General features: G+C 53.7%; 1 protein-coding gene across 1 annotated transcript in view; it reads right to left on the bottom strand.

The window, feature by feature from the left end:
- FCGBP (Fc gamma binding protein) overlaps nucleotides 1-22,880 on the bottom strand; it is a 48,531-nt gene extending 25,651 nt beyond the window's left edge. The window contains exons 1-13 of the mRNA XM_064440604.1: nucleotides 22,828-22,880; nucleotides 17,781-19,004; nucleotides 17,352-17,686; nucleotides 16,532-17,102; nucleotides 14,155-14,756; nucleotides 12,016-12,583; nucleotides 9,944-10,530; nucleotides 8,648-9,215; nucleotides 7,845-8,044; nucleotides 7,177-7,318; nucleotides 6,275-6,606; nucleotides 3,300-3,873; nucleotides 1,388-1,986 (exon numbers count right to left, since the gene is read on the bottom strand). Coding sequence (XP_064296674.1) covers nucleotides 1,388-1,986; nucleotides 3,300-3,873; nucleotides 6,275-6,606; nucleotides 7,177-7,318; nucleotides 7,845-8,044; nucleotides 8,648-9,215; nucleotides 9,944-10,530; nucleotides 12,016-12,583; nucleotides 14,155-14,756; nucleotides 16,532-17,102; nucleotides 17,352-17,686; nucleotides 17,781-19,004; nucleotides 22,828-22,879 — 6,354 coding nt within the window. The 5' untranslated portion in view covers nucleotide 22,880. The remainder of the gene's footprint in view (nucleotides 1-1,387; nucleotides 1,987-3,299; nucleotides 3,874-6,274; nucleotides 6,607-7,176; nucleotides 7,319-7,844; nucleotides 8,045-8,647; nucleotides 9,216-9,943; nucleotides 10,531-12,015; nucleotides 12,584-14,154; nucleotides 14,757-16,531; nucleotides 17,103-17,351; nucleotides 17,687-17,780; nucleotides 19,005-22,827) is intronic.
- Between the last annotated feature and the right edge of the window lie 1,091 nt (nucleotides 22,881-23,971).

Raw genomic sequence — 23,971 nt, 5'->3', positions numbered from 1 at the left:
TGCCATGCGATGACCTTGCAACCCACCTAGACACCACACATGGCCCTTGCAGCCCACCCAGCTGCCGTGCAATGACCTTGCAACCCAGCAGGACGCCATGCAATGAGCTTGCAACCCATGCAAACACCACACAAGGCACTTGCAGGCCGCCCAGATGCCATGCAATGACCTTGCAACCCAACTTGACGTCATGCAACGACCTTGCAACCCATCTAAACACCACACGAGGACCTTGCAGCCCAACCCAGATGCCATGCAACGAGTTTGCAGCCCAGCAGGACACCATGCAATGAGCTTGCAACCCATGCAAACACCACACAAGGCACTTGCAGGCCGCCCAGATGCCATGCAATGACCTTGCAACCCATCTAAACACTGCACGAGGACCTTGCAGGCCTCCCAGATGCCATGCAATGACCTTGCAACCCACCTAGATGCCACACAACGACGTTGCAGCCCGCCCAGATGCCATGTAACGGCCTTGCAACTCAACCAGGCATCAAACAAACACCTTGTAACCCAGCTGGACACCATTCAATGACCTTGCAACCCACCTAGACACCACACAAGGCCCTTGCAGCCCAGCCCGATGCCATGCAATGACCTTGCAACCCAGCAGGACACCATGCAATGGCCTTGCAACCAAACCCAACATTATTCAGTGACCTTGCAACCCACCTAGACACCCCACAACGACCTTGCAGCCCACCCAGATGCCACGCAATGACCTTGCAACCCACCTAGACACCCCACAACGACCTTTCAGCCCACCCCAGATGCCGTGCAATGACCTTGCAACCCACCTAGACACCCCACAACGACCTTTCAGCCCACCCCAGATGCCGTGCAATGACCTTGCAACCCACCTAGACACCCCACAACGACCTTGCAGCCCACCCAGATGCCGTGCAATGACCTTGCAACCCACCTAGACACCCCACAACGACCTTGCAGCCCACCCAGATGCCGTGCAATGACCTTGCAACCCACCTAGACACCCCACAACGACCTTGCAGCCTAACCCAGATGCCATGCAATGACCTTGCAACCCACCTAGACACCATGCAATGACCTTGCAGCCCACCCAGCTGCAGTGCAATGATCTTGCAACCCACCTAGACACCATGCAATGGCCTTGCAACCAAACCCAACATCATTCAATGACCTTGCAACCCACCTAGACACCACAACGACCTTGCAGCCCAGCCCGATGCCATGCAATGACCTTTCAACCCACCTAGACACCCCACAACGACCTTGCAGCCCACCCAGATGCCGTGCAATGACCTTGCAACCCACCTAGACACCCCACAACGACCTTGCAGCCCACCCAGATGCCGTGCAATGACCTCGAGCCAACCCAAGCAGGCGCTTCACTCTCCCCTACCTTGAGCTTCTGGGGGTGCTCCTGGCTGAGGCTGAGGGTCATGTTGTAGACTTTCAGGGTGACCTCCTTGGTGTAAGAGACCACCCGGCTGCCTCGGTGGTTGTTCTCCACCAGGACGGTGAAGGGGACGAGGGTGGGGTCGTCGGAGCAGAGGGCAGCCAGCTGGTAGACACAGGTGCCCATGAAGTCGTAGTGGCGCCCGTCGAAGGTGGTGTAATGGGGGTCGCCGGCGGCCACGCAGACGGAGCGGCTCTTGGCCACGCAGCGCCGCACGCCCTTCACCACGGCGCACTTCTCGCCCAGCTTGCAGCCGGCTTCCTTGCACACCACCATGCCCAGCTCCGGGTCGCACCGGCACCAAGACTGGCAGGTCTCGTCGGCCCAGAACTCCTCGCCGGGAGGGTGGTAGCGGCCGTTGTGGGTGCAGCCGCAGCTGGACGCTGCCACGCACTGGCTGCCGCTGAGGACGTAGCCCTCGTTGCAGGCGCAGGTCTCCACGCAGGGCTGGGTGCAGGCGGCCGGCGCGTCCCGGTTGGTGCAGGTGGCTGGGCAGGCGTTGCCACAGGCTTCGTAGTGGCTGTTTTTAGGGCAGGGTAATGCTGCGGGGGAGGAAAGGGGGTGATTAGAGAGGGAGGGTGCAGCAGCATCACAGGGTATTGCAAAGAGTTCATGCACCGAGTGGTGTGCGTGCAATGCCCTGGGGGGTGGGTATTGCACCGTGCAAATGCACCGAGTGCTTTGCATGCAAGTCCCTGGGGGGTGGGTATTGCACCGTGCAAATGCACCGAGTGCTTTGCTTGCAAGTCCCTGGAGACGGATATTGCACCGTGCAAATGCACCGAGTGCTTTGCGTGCAACGTCCTGGGGGGTGGATATTGCACTGTGCAAATGCACCGAGTGCTTTGCTTGCAAGTCCCTGGGGGGTGGATATTGCACCGTGCAAATGCACCGAGTGCTTTGCATGCAAGTCCCTGGGGGGTGGATATTGCACCGTGCAAATGCACCGAGTGCTTTGCATGCAAGTCCCTGGGGGGTGGATATTGCACCGTGCAAATGCACCGAGTGCTTTGCTTGCAAGTCCCTGGGGGGTGGATATTGCACCGTGCAAATGCACCGAGTGCTTTGCGTGCAACGTCCTGGGGGTGGATATTGCACCGTGCAAATGCACCGAGTGCTTTGCGTGCAGGTCCCTGGGGGGTGGATATTGCACCGTGCAAATGCACCGAGTGCTTTGTGTGCAACGTCCTGGGGGGTGGATATTGCACCGTGCAAATGCACCGAGTGCTTTGCGTGCAAGTCCCTGGGGGGTGGATATTGCACCGTGCAAATGCACCGAGTGCTTTGCGTGCAACGTCCTGGGGGTGGATATTGCACCGTGCAAATGCACCGAGTGCTTTGTGTGCAACGTCCTGGGGGGTGGGTATTGCACTGTGCAAATGCACCGAGTGCTTTGCGTGCAACGTCCTGGGGGTGGATATTGCACCGTGCAAATGCACCGAGTGCTTTGCATGCAAGTCCCTGGGGGGTGGATATTGCACCGTGCAAATGCACCGAGTGCTTTGCATGCAAGTCCCAGGGGGGTGGATATTGCACCGTGCAAATGCACCGAGTGCTTTGCATGCAAGTCCCAGGGGGGTGGATATTGCACCGTGCAAATGCACCGAGTGCTTTGCATGCAAGTCCCAGGGGGGTGGATATTGCACCGTGCAAATGCACCGAGTGCTTTGCATGCAAGTCCCAGGGGGGTGGATATTGCACCGTGCAAATGCACCGAGTGCTTTGCATGCAAGTCCCAGGGGGGTGGATATTGCACCGTGCAAATGCACCGAGTGTTGTGCGTGCGTCACCCTATGCTAGATATTCCCCTTCTTTGCTAAAACCACATAGCCCGAGGAGGAAACCCATTACTTACGGCAGTCCGATGGCGTCCTCCAGTCACGCACGACGGCCCCGTGCTTCTTGCAGGTGGATGCATAAGCCTCCAGCACCTTGCAGAGGATTTTCTTCGCCCCGTTGCTCATGCACACATCGTAGAGGCAGTTGCGGTAGAAATCACGGGGCTTGACGACGTTGTGGCAAGCCTTGAAGGGCCCTTGGAAGGTTTTCTTGATGAGGCCGCAGTAGTGGTCGCCCCCGTAGAGCTCTTTTTTCTCCTCCTCGCACACCGGGCAGGTGCCTTCGCAATAATCCCAGCAAAACGGGTCGTCCTCGTCGGGGGATTTCCAGCTTTTGGCCCAGTCCACCAGGGCGGTGAGGTTGCTGCCGTGCTGGGGGACGTCGTCCTCGGGCTTGAGGTTGAAGTTGCCGCAGAGGCCGCAGGTGTGTTTGTAGTAGCTGCTGGGGAGGTCGATAACCAGATGCCAGTTCCAGTCGTACATTACCCGGAGCCCAAAATCCGTCTCCAACACGGCGCTGAGCCCGCTCTGGAAGACCTGCACCTTGCCATCTTCCAGGCTCACTGGGAGCAGCGTCCCCACCCCGTTCACCTGCGGGTGGGGAGCAGCAGACGTGAGCCCGCCGCAGCAAGGCCGAGGCCGTGGAACGGCTGCTTGATGTGCAACGGGTGCTGCGGTGATCCTGCAGCGTGCAACCACCCCCTGCAGAGCGCGGTATTTGCTGGGGCGATGCTACGGGGTACAAACACCTGCCACGGCGTGCCAGCACTGCTGAGGAGCGCAATTGCCCGCCGCAGTGATGCTGTGCCCTGCCAACACCCGCTGCAGCAATGCACATATAGCGTGTGGCTTTGCAGCGTGCAACTGCCAGCTGCAGCGTGCAACCGCTCACCGGGGTGGGAAATCAATGCTGCAGCACCCCCAGAGCGTGCAACCCCCCGCTGCAGCGTGCAACCGTTCACCGGGGTGGGAAATCAAGGCTGCAGCACCCCCAGAGCGTGCAACCGTTCAGCAGGGTGGGAAATCAATGCTGCAGCACCCCCAGAGCGTGCAACCCCCCGCCGCAGCGTGCAACCGTTCACCGGGGTGGGAAATCAAGGCTGCAGCACCCCCAGCGCGTGCAACCCCCTGCTGCAGCGTGCAACCGCTCACCGGGGTGGGAAATCAAGGCTGCAGCACCCCCAGAGCGTGCAACCGTTCACCGGGGTGGGAAATCAATGCTGCAGCACCCCCAGAGCGTGCAACCCCCCGCTGCAGCGTGCAACCGTTCACCGGGGTGGGAAATCAAGGCTGCAGCACCCCCAGAGCGTGCAACCGTTCACCGGGGTGGGAAATCAATGCTGCAGCACCCCCAGAGCGTGCAACCGTTCACCGGGGTGGGAAATCAATGCTGCAGCACCCCCAGAGCGTGCAACCGTTCACCGGGGTGGGAAATCAATGCTGCAGCACCCCCAGAGCGTGCAACCGTTCACCGGGGTGGGAAATCAATGCTGCAGCACCCCCAGAGCGTGCAACCGTTCACCAGGGTGGGAAATCAAGGCTGCAGCACCCCCAGAGCGTGCAACCGTTCACCGGGGTGGGAAATCAAGGCTGCAGCACCCCCAGAGCGTGCAACCCCCCGCCGCAGCGTGCAACCGTTCACCGGGGTGGGAAATCAAGGCTGCAGCACCCCCAGAGCGTGCAACCGTTCACCGGGGTGGGAAATCAAGGCTGCAGCACCCCCAGCGCGTGCAACCCCCTGCTGCAGCGTGCAACCGCTCACCGGGGTGGGAAATCAAGGCTGCAGCACCCCCAGAGCGTGCAACCGTTCACCGGGGTGGGAAATCAATGCTGCAGCACCCCCAGAGCGTGCAACCCCCCGCTGCAGCGTGCAACCGTTCACCGGGGTGGGAAATCAAGGCTGCAGCACCCCCAGAGCGTGCAACCGTTCACCGGGGTGGGAAATCAAGGCTGCAGCACCCCCAGAGCGTGCAACCGTTCAGCAGGGTGGGAAATCAATGCTGCAGCACCCCCAGAGCGTGCAACCCCCTGCCGCAGCGTGCAACCGTTCACCGGGGTGGGAAATCAAGGCTGCAGCACCCCCAGCGCGTGCAACCCCCTGCTGCAGCGTGCAACCGCTCACCGGGGTGGGAAATCAAGGCTGCAGCACCCCCAGAGCGTGCAACCCCCCGCTGCAGCGTGCAACCGTTCACCGGGGTGGGAAATCAAGGCTGCAGCACCCCCAGAGCGTGCAACCGTTCACCGGGGTGGGAAATCAAGGCTGCAGCACCCCCAGAGCGTGCAACCGTTCACCGGGGTGGGAAATCAAGGCTGCAGCACCCCCAGAGCGTGCAACCGTTCAGCAGGGTGGGAAATCAATGCTGCAGCACCCCCAGAGCGTGCAACCGTTCACCGGGGTGGGAAATCAATGCTGCAGCACCCCCAGAGCGTGCAACCCCCTGCCGCAGCGTGCAATCGCTGCTGCAGCAAGACAACACCGTTACAGGGTGCAACTACCCACCGCGAGCTCTGTGCCCTCCTGGCAAGAGCCAAACCTGGAGCTAAGCTCATCAGGGGCTGCTGAGGTGCTCTGAGCATCAAACCCCCCTCCAGTTTCATGACATCACCGCCTTCATCGGGCTTTACTTTTCCCTCACCTGAGTCACACGCGCTGGCTGCCATCGCAAACCTCCCGGGGGGGGGTGTCCCACCGGCTTTGAGGTTTCTTGGGGACCCGCTGCAGCTGCCTTTTTGTGGTTTTGGCCTCCCCAAAGGTCAGAAAACAACCTCAGGTTGCCTCATGCACGGGAGCGTATTCCCGGCGTCTCCCAACATTGCAAAAATGCACATTCCGGTTTGCCGGATTTAGCCAAAAATAACGGTGGCCGTGATGGCGCGGGAAGAGGTGTTGAATGCGATGGAGGAGAGGCACGGAAAAGGAGGTGGGGAAGAGATGGATGAAGAAAAGAGGTGGGGAAAGGCCAATTTTCCCCTCAATTTTAGGCCAACTCACCCTGACTTTGCCCAATTCCTTCCGGTGGATGGAGACCTGTTGGCCGTAGACATTGATGTTGGCCAAGCTCACATAGGAGACCGATTTCACCCCACCGCGGATGTCGTTCTTGCCCTCCACCTTGAAGGGCACCAATCTGGTGTCGTTCCCGCAGGATTCGGCCATGGTGTAGGTGCAGGTGCCTTGGAAGTCGAAATCGAGATTGTCGAAGGTGTGGTAGTGGGGGTCCCCCCAACCCCAGCAGGTGGCAACCAGCGATGGGACACACTTGGCTTGGCCATCCTTAAACTGGCAGTTCTCCTTGGGCCGGCACTGAAGGGCTTTGCAGGGGTCTGGAAGGAGAAGAAACCGTGGCAGAAACCACGGGGCATGTCCTGGTGAGGTGCACGTCCCATGTCACCGTACAAACCAAGCTCCTTCACCAGTGTTGAGGTCCCACCGAGTGTCCTCTGCCCCCTCTTTGAGCTTTGGTGGGAGATTGGCAGCTCTGAGACGTAAATCAGAGCACAACAATCCATCGCCAAACCCGAATTCCCCCTTTTCAGCTGCCTTTCCCTACCCGTGGCTTGGAAAAAAGGTCAAGATTGGGTTGGTCGTTACCCAAGGTCGCCTCCATCCTTCATGAAGGTGCCACCATGGTTAAAATAGGACACCTGGGTGGATGCAAAGCCAAGGGATGGCTTTCCCGAAGCACTTTGCTCTTCCAAAACCCTCCTACCACATCCCTGACCCTCTTAGGGTTGGAGGTGGGACCTGCGGCTGCGGCCTCCCCTTGCCCTTGGGTTCCCACCTCAGCCCAAACCTCTAAATCAAAGCTCCAGGATCTGCTCTGCCTCCAAGAGACGCCCCCCCCCCGCCTTATTTTTTCCTTGATTCACCCAAGCAGCCCCATTTTTCCTTACTTTGATTGATGCAACCCCAGACCCCGTCCCGGATGTCGCAGGTTTCGTCATCGGTGCAGCTGTGGCTGCTGCAAGTCAAGCCCTTGCCGGGGACGCACGTGCATCGCTGCTGGCAGCTGTCCTTCAAGAGCGTCTCGTGGGGCTGCAGGGCGAGAGGTTGCGAGGAGGAGAGCGAACTGTTACACGTAAACGCGTGAAAACGCGAACGTGAAAAAGCAGGGGGGGGGGGAAAAAAATCACATATTGAGGTCTACGGGAGAGAATAAGCAGCTTTGCGAAATGCAAAATTGCTGAGGAATTGATTGCAAGAAAGAAAATGCAGGGGAAAAAAAAACATCCCTTTGCCATCTTCGCGTCTTCTGAAGGAAAAATATGTTGTTATTTAGCGCCTTCGGCTGTGGAAAGCGCAGCTACCCCCCGGGCAGCCACGCCTGTGCTAGCACCTGTGTGCCAAACCATAAAAGAGATGGAAATGACCCAATTTTCTTCATATAAAACCACAGAATTGCTTGGCAGATGGAAAATTTTGAGGTGTTGGGGGGTTTTTTTTGTCCCCTACAAGGGGTTTGGCCCCTGTGCTTCGCCTTTGGAGCGACGTTCTGAATGCGGGCAGGAGGAAAATGTTAAAAAACCCCCCCAATCCCGCCCAAACTCGGGGGGTTTAATACCTTGTAATATCTCCCATCCACAAAACAGCCGCATTTGTCCTTGGGAACGCAGCTGTGCCCATCAAAGCGATACCCTTTATCGCACTGGCAGCCTTCGACGCAGGTTTTGGGGCATTTGGAGGCATCTACAAGCGCTGCGCAGCTGTTGATGCAGAGGTTGGTGCAGAGGGAGTAGCTGCTCTTGTCCGGGCATCTGAGGGCTGGAAGGAAAAAGGGTGATAAAGCCAAGACCCAACGTTGGGTGGAAGAGCGGTGCCAACCCAGGGTTGCACCCCAGGGTGATGGCGGAGCTTGAAAAGGCGACCCGTTGGCGCTCGGTGTTGGGGGCGAGTGGGAAAAGCCAACGCAAGCACCGGCCAGGTGAATTTTTTATTGGTGTTGGCTTTTCCCACTCGCCCCCAGCGCCATTGAAACGTCACCCCGTTGGCGCTTGCCTTGGCTTTTCCCACTTGCCCCAAACGCCAACATAAATCCGCCCATGGAAACGTCACCCCGTTGGCGCTTGCGTTGGCTCTTCTCATTTATCCCCAACGCCGATGAAAACGCAACACCCCCCCCCACCCCAGCGACGGCTTTTCCCAGGTGCAATTGTTTTCACGCCTTCATCGCCCTCCTCACCTTGGCCTCCCAACCCAACAGCACCACTCGCATCACCCCATGCATCAAGGGTGGTCAGCACAGACACCCAGCCCCAAAATTCCTTAGAAATAAACCCTAAAGCCCTGCTTATTTTTCAATTAATCCCGATGAGGTGCGACTTCCCGGCCACGGAGGAGGTTTCCCACCCGCGTCCCCCCGCTTACGGCAGAAGGATGGTTTTCTCCAAGCCTCGATCATGACACCGGCTTCTTGGCAAGCGGCGGCGTAGCTCTGGATGCTCCGGCAGAGGACGTGGGTGTTTCCCTCTGCGAGGCAAGTGTCGTGGAGGCAGGCTTGGAAATAGAGGTCTGGGTTGATGAGGTGGTGGCAGGACTGAAAGGGGCCCTTCGAGAGCGTGAGGATGCCACAGTAGTTGCGTTTCTGCAGGACCGCCTTCTTCTCCTCCGTGCAGGCGGGGCAGTCGTCCTTGGGGCACTCATCAGCGCAGGGCACATCACCCGTTTTCCAACCGGAACCAAAGACCCTCGTGTTGGGGGCCTTCTGGCCACTGAGGAGGAGGAAATCATCGTTGCGTTGCAGGTTGTAGTTGCCACAGAGCCCACAGAGTTGGCCCTGGTAGCTCTTCGGGACTGTGACTGCCACGTGGTGGAGGAGGTCATAGTAGATGATGAGGCCGAAGTCAGTCTCAAGAAGGACGCCCATCCCGTGTTTGTGCACCTGGACCCGTCCCTGGCTCAGGATGGCTGGGAGGTGGTGGGTTATGGAGGCCACCTGGGGTGGGGAGAGAGAAATCCTCCAGTGAGCCTCAAGGGTGCTGCAAGGAGAAGGCTATGGAGGTAGGAACGAAAAACGTTGGGGGAAAAGCACCTTCCAACCAAGGTTTTAATGAATTTATGGCTCCCACTCCGACACTGGAAGGCAATGTGAGGATGAGCATGGCTTTGTCCTGGAGATAGGGGGGAGGTCTTCCCTCCGTCAAGGAAAAAAACCCAAATTTTGGGGCTCCCATATTCCCACCTGATAAGAGGTGGGCCACAAAACATGGCCTTGCTGTAACCACACAGCTCTTCCTTCGCACCAGAGCCAACCTCAGCCTGTAGACTTTGACACCGGCACGCTTGCGACCAAAAGGAGGTAAGGCTGTGCTTCGCGATCCACCACGACAGGCCCCTGGTTGCCTCCCACCGGGGTCAACACGACCCTGTAGACGTTTGTCACCAAAACATCCACGCTCAAAACAAGAGATGGGCCACAAAGCACAGACTTACCGTGACGGTTCCCCTCTCGCCTTGTGTCAAGGTCAACAGGAGCCCATAGACTTTGACACCGGCATGTTTGCACCCTAAAAGAGGTGAACCCCCGCACGTGGTGGACCGCCACGCGTGGACATACTGCGACCGTGTCCCTCTCACCTCATGGCAAAGTCAACGTGAGCCCATAGACTTCGTCACCGACACGTTTGCGCCCAGAAAGGGGTAAACCACGAAGTAGTGCCTTACCGTGACGTCTCCCCTCTTGCCTCGCGTCAAGGTCAACGTGAGCTCGTAAACTTCGACGGTCAGTTCTTGGATGCCGGAGGCCTTCCCCTTCTGCCGGGCGTCCTTCGTGATTTTCACAACAAATGGTGTGACATTCTCGCTGGTACAGGTCTCTGTGAGGATGTAGGAGCAGGTGCCGGAGATGTTGAAAGCCGACCCATCAAAGGACATATAGCTGCGGTCACCGGTGGCCACGCAGGTCCCAAGCATGGCAGATGGGCATTGGAGGACCCCATCAATGACCGTGACTTCGCTGTCTCCAGGGCAAGAATGTTTTTTGCAGGCCACCGAGCTGCCAGCCTTGCACTGACATTCCTCCTTCTTGCTGGGGAAGAAAGTCTCCCCCACCTTGTAGTAGAAGTCCTGATGGAAGCATCCGCACTGGGACGTGGGGACGCACTCGTCGCCGCTGAGCACGAAGCCTTCGTCGCACACGCAGCCCTCCCTGCACCGCTCCGAGCATTTCACCGGGGAGTGGATGCCGCCGCAGGTCTGCTGGCAGTCCTCGGCGCAGACCTCGTAGTGGCTGTTTGCAGGGCATGAAAGACCTGCCACGAGACAAAGCGATGCGTTAGGAGCGAGGAAATTACGGGGCGGATCCTGCAATTTTTTTCCCGCAATTAGGGACAGAGTCGTGCCTGGTGGCGAGGTTCACCAGATGGAGATTTTATTTTGTTTTACCCAATTGCTCCATGGTTAAATTTCACAGAAACACAGAATCCCAGGTTGGAAGGGACCTCAGCGATCATCTAGCCCAACCTTTCTGGGAAGAACCCAGTCTAGACAAGATGGCCCAGCACCCTGTCCAGACGACTCTTGGCGGTGTCCAACGTGGCCGAGTCAACCACGTCCCTGGGGAGATTATTCCAACGGTGACTGTCCTCAGTGTGAAAAATTTCCCTCTGGTGGCCAATCGGAATCTCCCCAAGGGCAACCTGTGTCCATCCCCCTTGTCCTCTCTATGGGACTCCGTGTAAAAAGGGAGTCCCCACCTTCTTCGTAGCTGCCCCCTAAGCCCTGGTACACGGGGATGAGATCCCCTCTGAGCCTCCTTTTCTCAAGGCTGAACAAACCCAGCTCTCCCAGCCCATCCTCGTATGGCAGCTTCCCAGTCCTTGGATCATCCTGGTGGCCCTTCTCTGGACCCCTTCCAGCCTGGCCACATCCTCTTTGTAGAGCGGGGACCAGAACTGGACACAGGCCTCCAGGTGTGGCCTGACCAGCGCTGAGTAGAGCGGGATGATGACTTCCTTCTCTCTGCTGGCGATGCCCTTGTTGATGCCACCCAGCACCCCGTTGGCCTTCTTGGCCGCAGCAGCCACTGTTGGCTCACGTTGAGCTTCCCCCCACCAGGACCCCCAGGTCCCTCCCCACAGAGCTGCTCTCCAGCCAGGTGGGTCCCAGGCTGTGCTGCACCCCCGGATTATGTTTCCCATGTGCAGGACCTCAAACTTCTCCTTGTTGACCTTCATAAGGTTCATAAATTTCACCTCTTCCTCAGCGTGGACATAGTGAGGGAAGGCATGTCCATAAGGGACATTTCAACCCTTCTGAGGTGGGGGTTTTAGGCCCCTGAATCACCTCATTTTCCCCATTGTCACGGAGAAAATGAGGGCGTTCCCTCAAGCAACAGGATTCCTCCTGCACTGGGTCCCCAACCAACTTTCAGGGCCTGTCCTTCCCCCCTCATTTAAATATTTTTGGTGCATCTCATGTGTTTTACCCTCTAAGCCATCCAGGCAGTCACCGCTCGCTCTCATTTTCGCCAACGCAAAGAAATTGCCGCTCGTTGGGGCTAAATTATTTGACCCTTCGTAGCCAGGTGGGACATCTTGTCCCCTCGAAGGGTTTGTTTCTGGGCATTGGCTGTAAATCGAGATGATGGGACCAACTTCGGGTGGGATAAAGCACCACTAAGTGAGAGGATTCCCACCTCTGGTTTGACCCCACGTGGGTGTGGCGCAAGAATGGGGTTCCCTTGGATGCTCGTGACCCCCCCGTGAAGAAGAAACCCTCCAATTAGCTCAACTTACTGCAGAAATTGTCCGTCCTCCATTTCTCGACGGTCGCACCGGCGGCCTGGCAGGCAGCGGCGTAGCGGGCGATGACGTGGCACATCACACCTTCCTGGTCTGGGAAGAGGCAAAAATCATGCACGCAGTTTTGGAAGTGTTGCGCGCTGTCCACAAGAGCATGGCAAGCTCTGAAGGGTCCGTCCGCCTGCTGGATGATCCCACAACCCATCTTCAAGACTTTCTGGCGCTGCAGAGCCGCTGCGATGGCAGGACATTCCACCTTCGACAGCTCCACGCAACCCAGCGTGTCGCTGACCTTCCAGCTGTGCCCGAAGGCGTCTGGCTTTGACGTCACTTGGCCGTTCTTCATCATCATCTCGTCGCCCACGTTCCCATTGTAGTTCCCGCAGAGGCCGCACAGGGCGTTCGCGTAAGTGCTGGGCACCGACACGGTGACTTGGCTTTGCCAGTCGTAGGTGACGGTGAGGCCAAAGTCCGTCTCTACCACCGCTTCCCGCCCACCTCTGTAGACGGAGATCTTCCTGTCTCTGTGGCGATACGGTAGGTTGGCCAACCGGTCGTTGATCTGGGGAACAAAAGCCATAAAAACCCACCACCAGTTATTAAAAATCTGGTATCCAACGGTAAAGGCAAGTTGCGTTTTCACGCCAGCTGCAATTTAGGCTCCAGCCAAAGCACCCGAATTCTGTAGACGAAGACTTTTCAACTTGAATCATCTGCCCCAAAAGACGCCCACCAGCTTTGAGGTGAAGGGTGCCTAGAGGCTCCCTGGCTCGTGTCAGCCACCGACCTCCCGCCTCAGGTAGAGCGCCTTACGTGTCGGCAATTAAATCCCGCCTCGATTAACACGGGGCAAAGGGACCTTGGAGGTCTCTTTTTTCCTTGGAGGAAAATCCTCAGCGCTCCCCAGTGCAGGGCAAAAAATATTAGAGGGGCGAAGGTGGGGGAGAAGAAACGGGACGAAGAGGTTGGGGTGAGGAGCAGAGAGCAAAGAAAGATCAAGATGAGGTAAAGATCAAGATGAGATAAATGCCAAGACTAAAGATTAAAGATAAAGATTAAAGATAAAGATTAGATTAAGATGAAGATTAAAGATGAAGATTAAAGATTAGATAAATATCAAGATTAAAGAATAAAGATAAAGATTAAAGGTAAAGCTTAAAGGTAAAAATTAGATAAAGATTAGATAAAGAAAAAATTAGATAGAGATCAAGACTACAGAGAAAAATTAAAGATAAAGAGAAAAATTAAAGATCAAGATTACAGAGAAAAATTAAAGATAAAAATTAGATAAAGATCAAGATTACAGATAAAATTAAAGATAAAGATTAAAAGTAGATAAAGATCAAGATTACAGATAAAAATTAAAGATAAAGGTTAGATAAAGATCAAGATTAAAGATAAAAATTAGATAAAGATAAAAATTACATAAAGATAAAGATTAAAGATAAAGATTAAAGATAAAAGATAAAGAGTAAAGATAAGATAAAGATTAAAGATTAGATGAAGATTAATATTAAAGATTAAAGATAAAGATAAAATTTAGATAAAGATTAGATAAAGATTAAAGATTAAGATTAAAGATTAAAATTAGATAAAGATTAAAGATTAGATAAAGATTAAGATTAAAGATAAAGATTAAAGATTAGATAAAGATTAAGATTAAAGATAAAAATTAGATAAAGATTAGATAAAGATTAACATTAAAGATAAAAAATAGATAAAGATTAGATAAAGATTAAGATTAAAGATAAAAAATAGATAAAGATTAGATAAAGATAAAAGTTAAATACAGCTAAAGATTAAAGATAAAGATTAAAGATAAAGATAAAGATTAGGTAAAGATCAAGGTTAAAGATCAAGCTTAGATAAAGATCAAGCTTAAAGATAAAGATTAGGTAAAGATCAAGGTTAAAGATCAAGCTTAGATAAAGATCAAGCTTAAAGATAAAGATAAAGATTAGGTAAAGATCAAGGTTAAAGATCAAGCTTAGATAAAGATCAAGCTTAAAGATAAAGGTTAGATAAAGGTAAAGATAAGGATTAGATAAAAATAAAGATTAACGATCAATATTAAAGCTAACGACCAAGATTAAAGATAAAGATTAGCTAAAGATCAGCGTTAGACAAACTCACGGTGATTTTCCCGGGGCGCTCCTGGCTGATCACGACGGTTTTGTCATAGACTTTGACCGCGACGAGAGCGACGGCCGAGAGCAGCGCGGCGTCCTGGCGGCCGTTCTGCACCAGCACCTGGAAGTCCACCAGGCCTTGGGTTTTCCCGCACAACCCGGCCAACTGGTAGATGCACGTGCCCTGGAAGACGAACTTCCCGCCGTCGAAGCTCGTGTAGTGGGTGGCGCCGACGGCTGTGCAGGTCCCGTAGCTCTTCGGGTAGCAACCCTGGACGCCGTCCTCCACCCGGCATTCTTCCCCGGCACGGCAGCTGGCCCGCCGGCACGCGGCCATCCGCGACGTCTCGTCGCAGACGCAACGTTTGGAGCAGGTGCTGTCACCCCAAAACGCCTCGTGGAGGCCGTGGAGGTGACCCTCGAAGACGCAGCCGCACTCGGCCCGGGGGATGCACTCGTTGGCGTCGAAGACGAAGCCGTCCTGGCAGGCGCAGGCCTCCACGCAGGGCGAGGCTTCGCAGTCGGCGGGCGCGGCGGCGGCGTTGCAGGTGGCGGGGCAGGCGGCGCCGCACGCCGTGTAGTTGCTGTTCTTCGGGCAGGGGAGAGCTGTCGGCGGGGCGAGACACCGTCGTCACGGTGGGGGTAACGCTGCTTTGGCGGAGCGCTAAGGGAACCTGGGTGGGCTTCGTGGAGACTTACAGGGTCTACCTAGGGTCTGCCTAGGGCCTCCATGGACTCCCTTCACCTTCTGCATGGGTTTTTGGGAGGCTCCATGACTCTCCCGACCTTCTGCATGGGTTTTTGGGAGTCTCCATAAGTCTCCCGACCTTCTGCGTGGGTATTTTGGGAGGCTCCATGGACTCCCTTCACCTTCTGCATGGGTTTTTGGGGGTCTCCGTGACTCACCCGACCTTCCGCATGGGTTTTTGGGAGGCTCCATGACTCCCCAGACCTTCTGCATGGGTTTTGGGGTGTCTCCATGGACTCCCTTCACATTCTGCATGGGTTTTTGGGAGGCTCCATGACTCCCTGACATTCTGCATGGGTATTTTGGGAGGCTCCATGACTCCCCCGACCTTCTGCATGGGTTTTAGGGGTCTCCATGACTCCCTTCACCTTCTGCATGGGTTGTTGGGGGTCTCCATGACTCCCTTCACCTTCTGCATGGGTTTTTGGGGGTCTCCATGACTCCCTTCACCTTCTGCATGGGTTTTTGGGGGTCTCCATGACTCCCCCGACTTTCTGCATGCATTTTTGGGGGTCTCCATGACTCCCCAGACCTTCTGCATGCGTTTTTGGGGGTCTCCATGACTTTCCCGACCTTCCGCATGGGTTTTTGAGAGTCTCCATGACTCCCCCGACCTTCTGCATGGGTTTTTGGGAGGCTCCATGACTCCCCTGACTTTCTGCATGGGTTTTGGGGGTCTCCATGACTCCCCTGACCTTCTGCATGGGTTTTTGGGAGGCTCCATGACTCCCCTGACTTTCTGCATGGGTTTTGGGGAGGCTCCATGACTCCCCTGACTTTCTGCATGGGTTTTGGGGGTCTCCATGACTCCCCCGACCTTCTGCATGGGTTCTGGGGAGTCTCACTGGACTCCCTCGACTTTCTCATGGACTTTTGGGATTTGCACTTTCGGCACAGACATTCTAGAGCCTGCATGGGTTCCCTGGACTTTCAGCAGAGACTTATTTGGTGTCTCAAAGGACTCTGTACCTTCTGAAGGGACTTTCTGCATGGATTTTTTGGGACTTGGACTTTTGGGAGTCTCCACAGACTTCCTGGATCTTCTGCATGGAGATGCTTCTGGGGCCTGCATGGACTTTCATCAGAGACTTTTTGGAGTCTCAAAGGACTTTCTGGACCTTCTGAACGGGTTTTCTGGACTTTCAGCAGAGACTTTTGGGAATCTGCACAGAATTTTTGGATTTTCTGCTTGGACTTTTGGGACTTGGACTGGGAGACGTGGAGTTTCTACACAGACTTTCTGCATGGACTTTCTATATAGACTTTCTGGAGTTTCTGTGGACTTCCTGGAGTCTGCATAGACTCTTTAGGTTTTCTGCTTGGATTTGCCTCAATAACAGTTTCCAGCCCATGAATCTGCATGATTTGGGACCCGCAGCCCTTTCAGACCCAACTTTGTGCAGCCTAATTCAAAACGACCTGGCTCCGCCTCGTTTGGGAGACCAAGAGCACTAAGTGGGGAGATCAAGAGTGTTAAGGAGAGCCAAATATCCCCGTTGGTGCAATTTCCCTTTTATGGCTGTTTTCTGCTCGTTCTCATCCCACTGCGCCTTAATTAACCCCACCTTCATTAGCATCACAGCACCCTGCCCACCCAAGGGGAGGACTGTCCTGTCAACCAGGAGCTACTCACAACAACGTGCCAGCGTCCTCCAGTCAGAAAGAGTGATTCCCTCCTCCTGGCAGTCGTCTGCGTAGGCTTCGAGGGCTTGGCACAGCACGGTGTGGAGCCCATCATTCACGCAGAGGTTGGAGATGCAGTTTTTCAGGTAGACGTTGGGGTTGACGGTGGCGTGGCAGCGCTCGAAGGGCCCCGGGCGTTGGGTGAGCAACCCGCACGACGTCTCCTGCTTGTACTTCACCTCCTCGTCCCATTGGCAACGTCCGCAGTTCCCGCTGCAGCTGTCCCGGCAGCGACGGCTCTCGCTGGTCACCTTCCAGCTCTTGCCCAGCTCCACGGCGTCCTGCACCAGTTTGCCACTGGGAATGAGGAAATCATCCTCGGGGTTGCCGTTGCCGTTGCCACACATCCCGCACACTTTGCCAAAGAACCTACTGGGGATCTTTATCACCACGTGGTCACCCCAGTCATAGAGGATCTTCAGCCTGAAGTCGGTTTTAATCAGCAAGGTCTTGCCCTTCTGCTGCAGCTGGAGTTTCCCTTGGGCAAGGGAGATGGGGAGGTGGGAACGATGGTTGTTCACCTGGAGGAGGGAAAAAAACCAACCAAACAAAGAAATAACATCAAACATGGGGCAAAAAATGGAGTTTGTGGAGCTTTGAGGTGCCTTCTTGCAAGAGATGACCATGCAGTAGCGTCACCTACTCATGCACAGCAAATCATAGAATCATTTAGGTTGAAAAAGACCCTTAAGATCATCATTAAATGACATTAAATTAAATTAAATGACCATAATATTGCTTTGGATTCGATGATTATTTTTCTTGCATACCCTCACGATCCCGTTCTCGGACCTGACCGCAGTGATGGTGATGTCGTAGACACGGAGGGTCACGGAGCCAACGTAGGAGACTTTCCGGTTACCCCTGTGTTCTTTTCTGGCCTCGATGCTGAAGATGGGCAGGGTTGGATCCGTATCACAGGTCTTGGTCAAGGTGTAGGTGCACGTGCCCGTGAAATCAAAGGCTTTCCCATCGAAGGTTTGGTAGTGGAGGCCACTGGTGGCCCAGCAGGTTGAGAAGGTTTCTTGGACGCACGTGGGTTCTTCATCCACCACCTCGCACTTCTCCTTGCAGTCCAGGTCTTTGCAGGAAAGAGGAGCAGAAGCTGCAGAAAGAGAGGGAAAAAAAACCCCATGGGTGACAACCATGGAGAAGACCCGGCCGTTGGCAAGACGCAACTGTGTGTTGGTCCTACTTACGTGTGGCGCAAAGACCAGTGAAACCATAACCAGCATAATTCAGGAAGGCGAAGACCAGGACCCCGATGGGTGACTGGTGGTGCTCAACGCTCTGGATTTCTCCTGGGTTTCTCATGGTGATGATGGCCCAGGAGAAGCCCGTGCTGGGAATCGGATGCCAGGTCACGCTCTCGTCCGTATTCTGGTTGATGGTGACGGTGCTGGTGTCAGTGTTTTGGGCGATGAGGATCACGTGGTTGTAGTAGCCATCCATGCTGTTAACCCGGTAGGATGTGCAGTAGGTGGAGATGGGTGGGATGTTGATTATGTAGGAGTCTCGCTTAAACGAGCCCTCCCTGGCACTGGTGAAGAAGAAAACCACCTGAACTGCAGCTGAAGAGCTCACGTGAAGAGGTGAACGTTGGCTAATCACCAACTCTTTGACCTGCCCCTCCATCATGACCTCACTGATGACAAAATCATCCTTGTTGTAGCTGATGGAGGTTTTCTCGGCTGCCACAACGTAGACAAGGTCGGTGTTCGGCTGGAAGGGGTTGGGGGGGATGACGTAGGCTTTCCCCCACATGTTGACAGGCAGAAGCTGCTCGACCACGTAGTCACAGCTACGGACCACCTTCACGCAACTGTGTCCGCTGAGGACCGCGACGGGGTTGTCCGATATCACCTTGCTGCCGGACAAATCGTAGGTGCTTTGCAGTTGCAAGCTGTGGTAGGGTTTCAAGAAGACTTGAAGGGTGGACCCGGGGGAGTAAATATTCCCTTCGTAATAAATCGTGCCCTTGGTGTTGATGAAAACGGTGGCCGCGGTCTTCCCGGCTGCCACAACAAACTGCTTCAAGCCGCTTTTGGTGGCGCCGCTCGGTGTCACCACGTAATAGCTGCTGCCCAGCTTATTTACAGGCAACACGGTGGTGCCACCCACGGTGTGGGTTTTGTAGCTGACCCAGGCCACAGAGATCTCCTTGGTGGATTGAATCAAGATGGCTTTGTTCAAAATCCTGTTGCCGACAAGCTCTAGGCTCTCGGGGATGCGGAGGGAAACCGTCTTGTCTTTGTCGAGGGTGACGGTCTCGGTGAAGGTGCCACCGCTCATCGTCACCGTCACCTTGGTGGAGCTGGAGTAGGAGGTGAAGAGGAGGTCGATGAAGGCTTGGGTGCCTTCGACATCGTTCTGCAGGAAGACGGTGAAGAATTCCTTGCCACGGAAAGTTGCCGTGGAAAGACCTGGGAAAAGTAGGAAAAAAAAAAGGGGGGGGTTGGGTTTGTTTTTGGGTTGTTGGGTTTTTTTGGTGCAGAAATTAGAGTAAAAAATTTCGGGGGTAAAAACCGAATAGACAGAAAGCAAATCAAGACGTAACGGTGCTGCTTTTCTGGTGCGGAAACCTGCGATAGGAGGTTCTCCAAAAAACAAGGAATGAGGGCTTCGGGGCTGAAAAAACCTGCCATAGAACGGTCTGAAAAAAACCCTACAAAATCAAGAATAACATTTTTTTTTTTGCTGCAGAAACACACCAGGAGGCTCTGAAGAAACGAGGAAGTAAATTTTGCTGCGGAAATGGCAATGGGAGTTTCTGAAAATCAGAAATGAGAAAATAAGAAAAAAAAATTGGGGTTTCTTCTTGCAGAAGCATACAGTTAGAGAGTCTTGAAAAATAAAAATGGGGAATAAAAGCTTTTTGCTGCAGAAACTGCAATAAAAATTGGGCGGGGTTATGTGTGTGTGTTGGGTTTTTTTTTTTCTTCTTCTTAAGGGGTTTTATTGCAGAAATTGTAAGAGGAAGACCTGAGAAATAAAAATCAGGTATAAAGGCGTTTTGCACAAGAAACACGTGGAAAGTTTTGAGGGGAAAAAAGGGTGGGGGAAAGATTTTCTTTGGTGAAGGAATCGCAGTAGAAATTCCTGGAAAACTCCACTGGAAATAAATCTTTTTATTTGCTGCTGAACCGTGCAGTAAGAAGTCTGAAAAACCAGGTACTAAGGGCTTTTGTTGCTGAGGGAAATAGAAATAAGAGTCTTTTGCTGAGGAAAAATTGGGGTATATGGGCTTTTGCTGAAAAAATAAAAGTAATAAGGGATTTTTGCTGAAAAGAAAACAGGTTTAAATGCTTTTTGATGAAAGATTCCTATGCACTAAGGGTTTCTCCTTGAAAAACAAACACCCAAAAACCAAGTAAATGGCTTTTTTCTTCTTTTTTCCTTTTTCCCCTTCCCCCTCTTTTTCACCATTTCCCTCCCCCTTCCCCCCCCTTTCCTTCCTCCCCTTCCCCCCTCCTTCCTGCCCCCTTTTCCCCCCTTCCTTCCTGCCCCCCCTTTCCCCCCTTCCTTCCTCCCCCCTTCCCCCCCTTCCTTCCTGCCCCCCCTTTCCCCCCTCCCTTCCTCCCCCCTTTCCCCCCTTCCTTCCTCCCCCCTTCCCCCCCTTCCTTCCTCCCCCCTTTTTCCCCCCTTCCTTCCTGCCCCCCCTTTCCCCCCTTCCTTCCTCCCCCCTTCCCCCCCTTCCTTCCTCCCCCCTTCCCCCCCTTTCCTTCCTGCCCCCTTTCCCCCCTTCCTTCCTCCCTCTTCCCCCCCCCTTCCTCCCCCTTCCCCCCCTTCCTTCCTCCCCCCTTTTTCCCCCCTTCCTTCCTGCCCCCCCTTTCCCCCCTTCCTTCCTCCCCCCTTCCCCCCGTTCCTTCCTCCCCCCTTCCCCCCCTTTCCTTCCTGCCCCCTTTCCCCCCTTCCTTCCTCCCTCTTCCCCCCCTTCCTTCCTCCCCCTTCCCCCCCTTCCTTCCTGCCCCCTTTTTCCCCCCTTCCTTCCTCCCCCTTCCCCCCCTTCCTTCCTCCCCCCTTTCCCCCCTTCCTTCCTGCCCCCTTCCCCCCCTTCCTTCCTGCCCCCTTTTACCCCTTCCTTCCTCCCCCTTCCCCCCCTTTCCTTCCTCCCCTTCCCCCCCTTCCTTCCTCCCCCCTTCCCCCCCCTTCCTTCCTCCCCCCTTCCCCCCCTTCCTTCCTCCCCCCTTCCCCCCCCTTCCTTCCTCCCCCCTTCCCCCCCTTCCTTCCTCCCCCCTTCCCCCCCTTTCCTTCCTCCCTCTTCCCCCCCTTTCCTTCCTCCCCCTTCCCCCCCTTCCCCCCCCTTCCCCCCCCTTCCTTCCTCCCCCCTTTCCCCCCTTCCTTCCTCCCCCTTCCCCCCCTTTCCTTCCTCCCCCCTTCCCCCCCCTTCCTTCCTCCCCCCTTCCCCCCCCTTCCTTCCTCCCCCCTTCCCCCCCTTTCCTTCCTCCCCCTTCCCCCCCTTTCCTTCCTCCCCCTTCCCCCCCTTCCCCCCCCTTCCTCCCCCCCCCCTTCCCTCCCCCTTTCCCTTTTTATATTTGTTTTTTTAAGAAAAACCCACCCAGGTGTGGGGCTGGGGTTTTTTTGTCCTAAAAAATACAGATCAGGGCTTTTTCTGAAAGCGAAAAAAAAAACCAAACCCAGATAAGAATGTTTTGGTGAGAAACCAAACGTTTTTGGGGCGGGACGTGGTCCAGGACACGGGGGTGTTGGGTTGGTGCTTGGACTCGGCCTTAGAGGGCTTTTCCAACCCTAATAAATCAATGATTCTATGAAAAAACCCAGGTGATAAAGGCTTTTTTTCTCTCTGAGAAAGGAGGTAATAAGGGGGGTTTGGGGTTTTTTGGGGCTTTTTAATGCTACAAAACCATCAGGGATTAAAGGCTCCCAGCCCCCCCCAAAAAACCCCCTTCACGACCTAAAACAGGTTAAAAAGGGCTTTATTTTTTATTCTTAAGGAAAAAAAAGAACACAAACCGAACAGGCAATGTGGGGTTTTTGGTGAAAAAAAGCAGGAAATTAGGGCTTCTGGTGAAAAAACCCCACAAACCAGAGGTGATAAAGGCTCTTTGTTAAAAAGAAGGAAAAAAGCGCCCCGAAACAATAAAACTCCTCAGGTGATAAGGGGTTTTTTTATGGAAAAACCGGGTAAGAAGGGCTTTTTTTGGTAAAACCCTGAAATTTGGGCTTGTTTTTTAAATTTTTTCTTTGAAGAAAACAGGGGAAAAGGGCGCTTTGGTGAAAAAAACAGAGAATAACGAGGTTTGGCTGGAAATAAAAACAGGTGAGAATGGCTTTTTTTGCCTGAAAGGAAAAATAAATGATTTTTTTTTGCCTGAAAGACAAATAGCTAATAAGGGTTTGGGGTTTTTTTGGCTGAAAAACAAAGTTGGGATCGTGGGGGTTGGTGAAAAACCAGGAATTTATTTCGTAACAAAAACGGTGATAAGGGCTTTTTTTTTAATTCCATAAAGGAAATTGTGATAAGGGCTTTTTTTTTCCTGAAAAAAACAAAAAATTAAGGGCTTTTTGGTGAAAAAGAGCATTTGAGTGACAAAAAACCCCGGGGAATAATGACTTTTTGGTGGGGGGGGGAAAAATACAGGTGGGGAGGGCTTTTTTTCTGAAAGAAACAGGGAATAAAGACTCTTTTTCTGAGGCAAAAAATCCCAAACACACAAACAGGTAAATAAGGAAGAAGGACTTTTTTTTCGTAAAAGAAAAACAAATAAAAGGGCTTTTTCCTTCAAAAAGAAAAAAAAAGAGGCTACAAGGGCCTTTTTTCCCCCAGAAAAAGAAAGCGCCGGTGTATAAAGGCTTTTTCTTTTCTGGAAAAAACCCAAACTGCTAATAAATGTGGGTTTTTTAACCACAAAAATACGCCAACCGCAAAGAAACAGGGGAGCAAGTGCTTATTTTCCTTCAAAAAATGAGGAAATAAGGGCTTTTTATTTTCCTGGGGGATAAAAAAAACAAAGAAAAGGAAAGAAAGTGATAAGGACTTTTTGGTGGGAAAAAAAAAACCAGGGGATGAGACATTTTTGGTGAAAAGGCAAAGAAATAATAAAAACCTTTTATTTTTGCTGGGGGAAAATGAGGGAATAAAGGCGATTTTCTGAAAAAAAAAAAACCAACAGGGAATAAGGACTTTTTGCTGTGGAAACCTGTCATAGAAAATCCTAAAATAACCCTAAAAATGAGGGAATTTGGTGGTTTTTTGGGGGGGAATAGGGTTGGGTTGGTGCTCACCGCAGAAGAGAGCCAGCCACGCCGGGAGCCGCCACGTCCTGCCTGTCGCCATCGCTGCAAAAAAAAGCCCAAAAATATGAAAACACACATTTTTTGGGGGGGAAAAATTCCATGCGGGGACGAGGAGGAGCCTAGAAAGGACCCAGGTATCCCCAAAAATCCCCTTTTCACCCAAAATTGTCCAAAAAAAGGCTTTTTCGACCCCTTGGAAACCTCTCGAAGCTCTGGATTTGGGCTCAATTCTGCTCGACCAACGACGGCCCAATTGTCCCCTTGCGTCCGACCCAACACCCCGAAGACCCCACCCTCCCCCCTCTTTCCACCCCACCCTCCCCGTAACCTTCGAAAAAACCTCCCAAGGACAAAATCTCCCTCTCAAAATACCAAAAATTTAGGTGAAAAAAACGGGAAAACCCTCCCTCGCAGCTCCTGGATGTTCTCAGAGGTGCTGCTCCCCCACCGACACCCAACACCCATCGGGGTTAATCCCGGGTTGTTGCACCCAGTGAGGATTTATGGCCCGGGTTTTACCAAAAACAACCCAATTTTAGCTCAGGAGAGAGGAAAAAAAACCCTTTCTTATATCATTTTAGAGTCAGGTTCATTACCTGGGACACCTGCGTGGTGGGTGAAGGCATCACCGACGCCTTGTTTTGCGCCAGTGGGAGACACCTGGGCTCACGCCCCAAAATACACGGGGTATAAAAAGGCAAAATAAGACCCCAACCCCCCTCGACCACTCACCGGCGGGCGCTTTTCTGCCTCAGCGCCTCTCTCCGCTCTCCCCGAAGTCCATGGACGCGTGAGGATGGATGACAAAAACCTGCAGGGTTGGTCCCCAAACCTCCCTTTTTATAACCAGATGAGGCTTATCCCTGTTTTCCTGAGAAAATCATCGCAGAGCTCCTCCCTGGGACCAGCAGGAGAAGGAACTGGCTCCGAAACGGGCTGATTTCAGCCGATTCAGCAACATCTTCGGAAAGGGGTCGCGTGTCGGGGCTGCGAAGTCCTGGCGCAGCCCCCGGGAGGTCACGTTGCAAAACTGCCCCCGGAGTTCCTGAGAACTGGAGTTTCTGGCGTTCGTGGCCCAGCCGGGGGATGAAATCGTGCAGCTGGTTTCCTTCACCTGCAACGGTTTCCTGGC

This window comes from Phalacrocorax carbo, unplaced genomic scaffold (genome assembly GCF_963921805.1).
Source record: "Phalacrocorax carbo unplaced genomic scaffold, bPhaCar2.1 SCAFFOLD_136, whole genome shotgun sequence".
In the NCBI taxonomy this organism is placed as follows: Eukaryota; Metazoa; Chordata; class Aves; order Suliformes; family Phalacrocoracidae; genus Phalacrocorax; species Phalacrocorax carbo.
The sequence above is the reverse complement of the archived record's forward strand: the minus strand, read 5'-3'. Positions and strand labels throughout refer to the sequence as shown.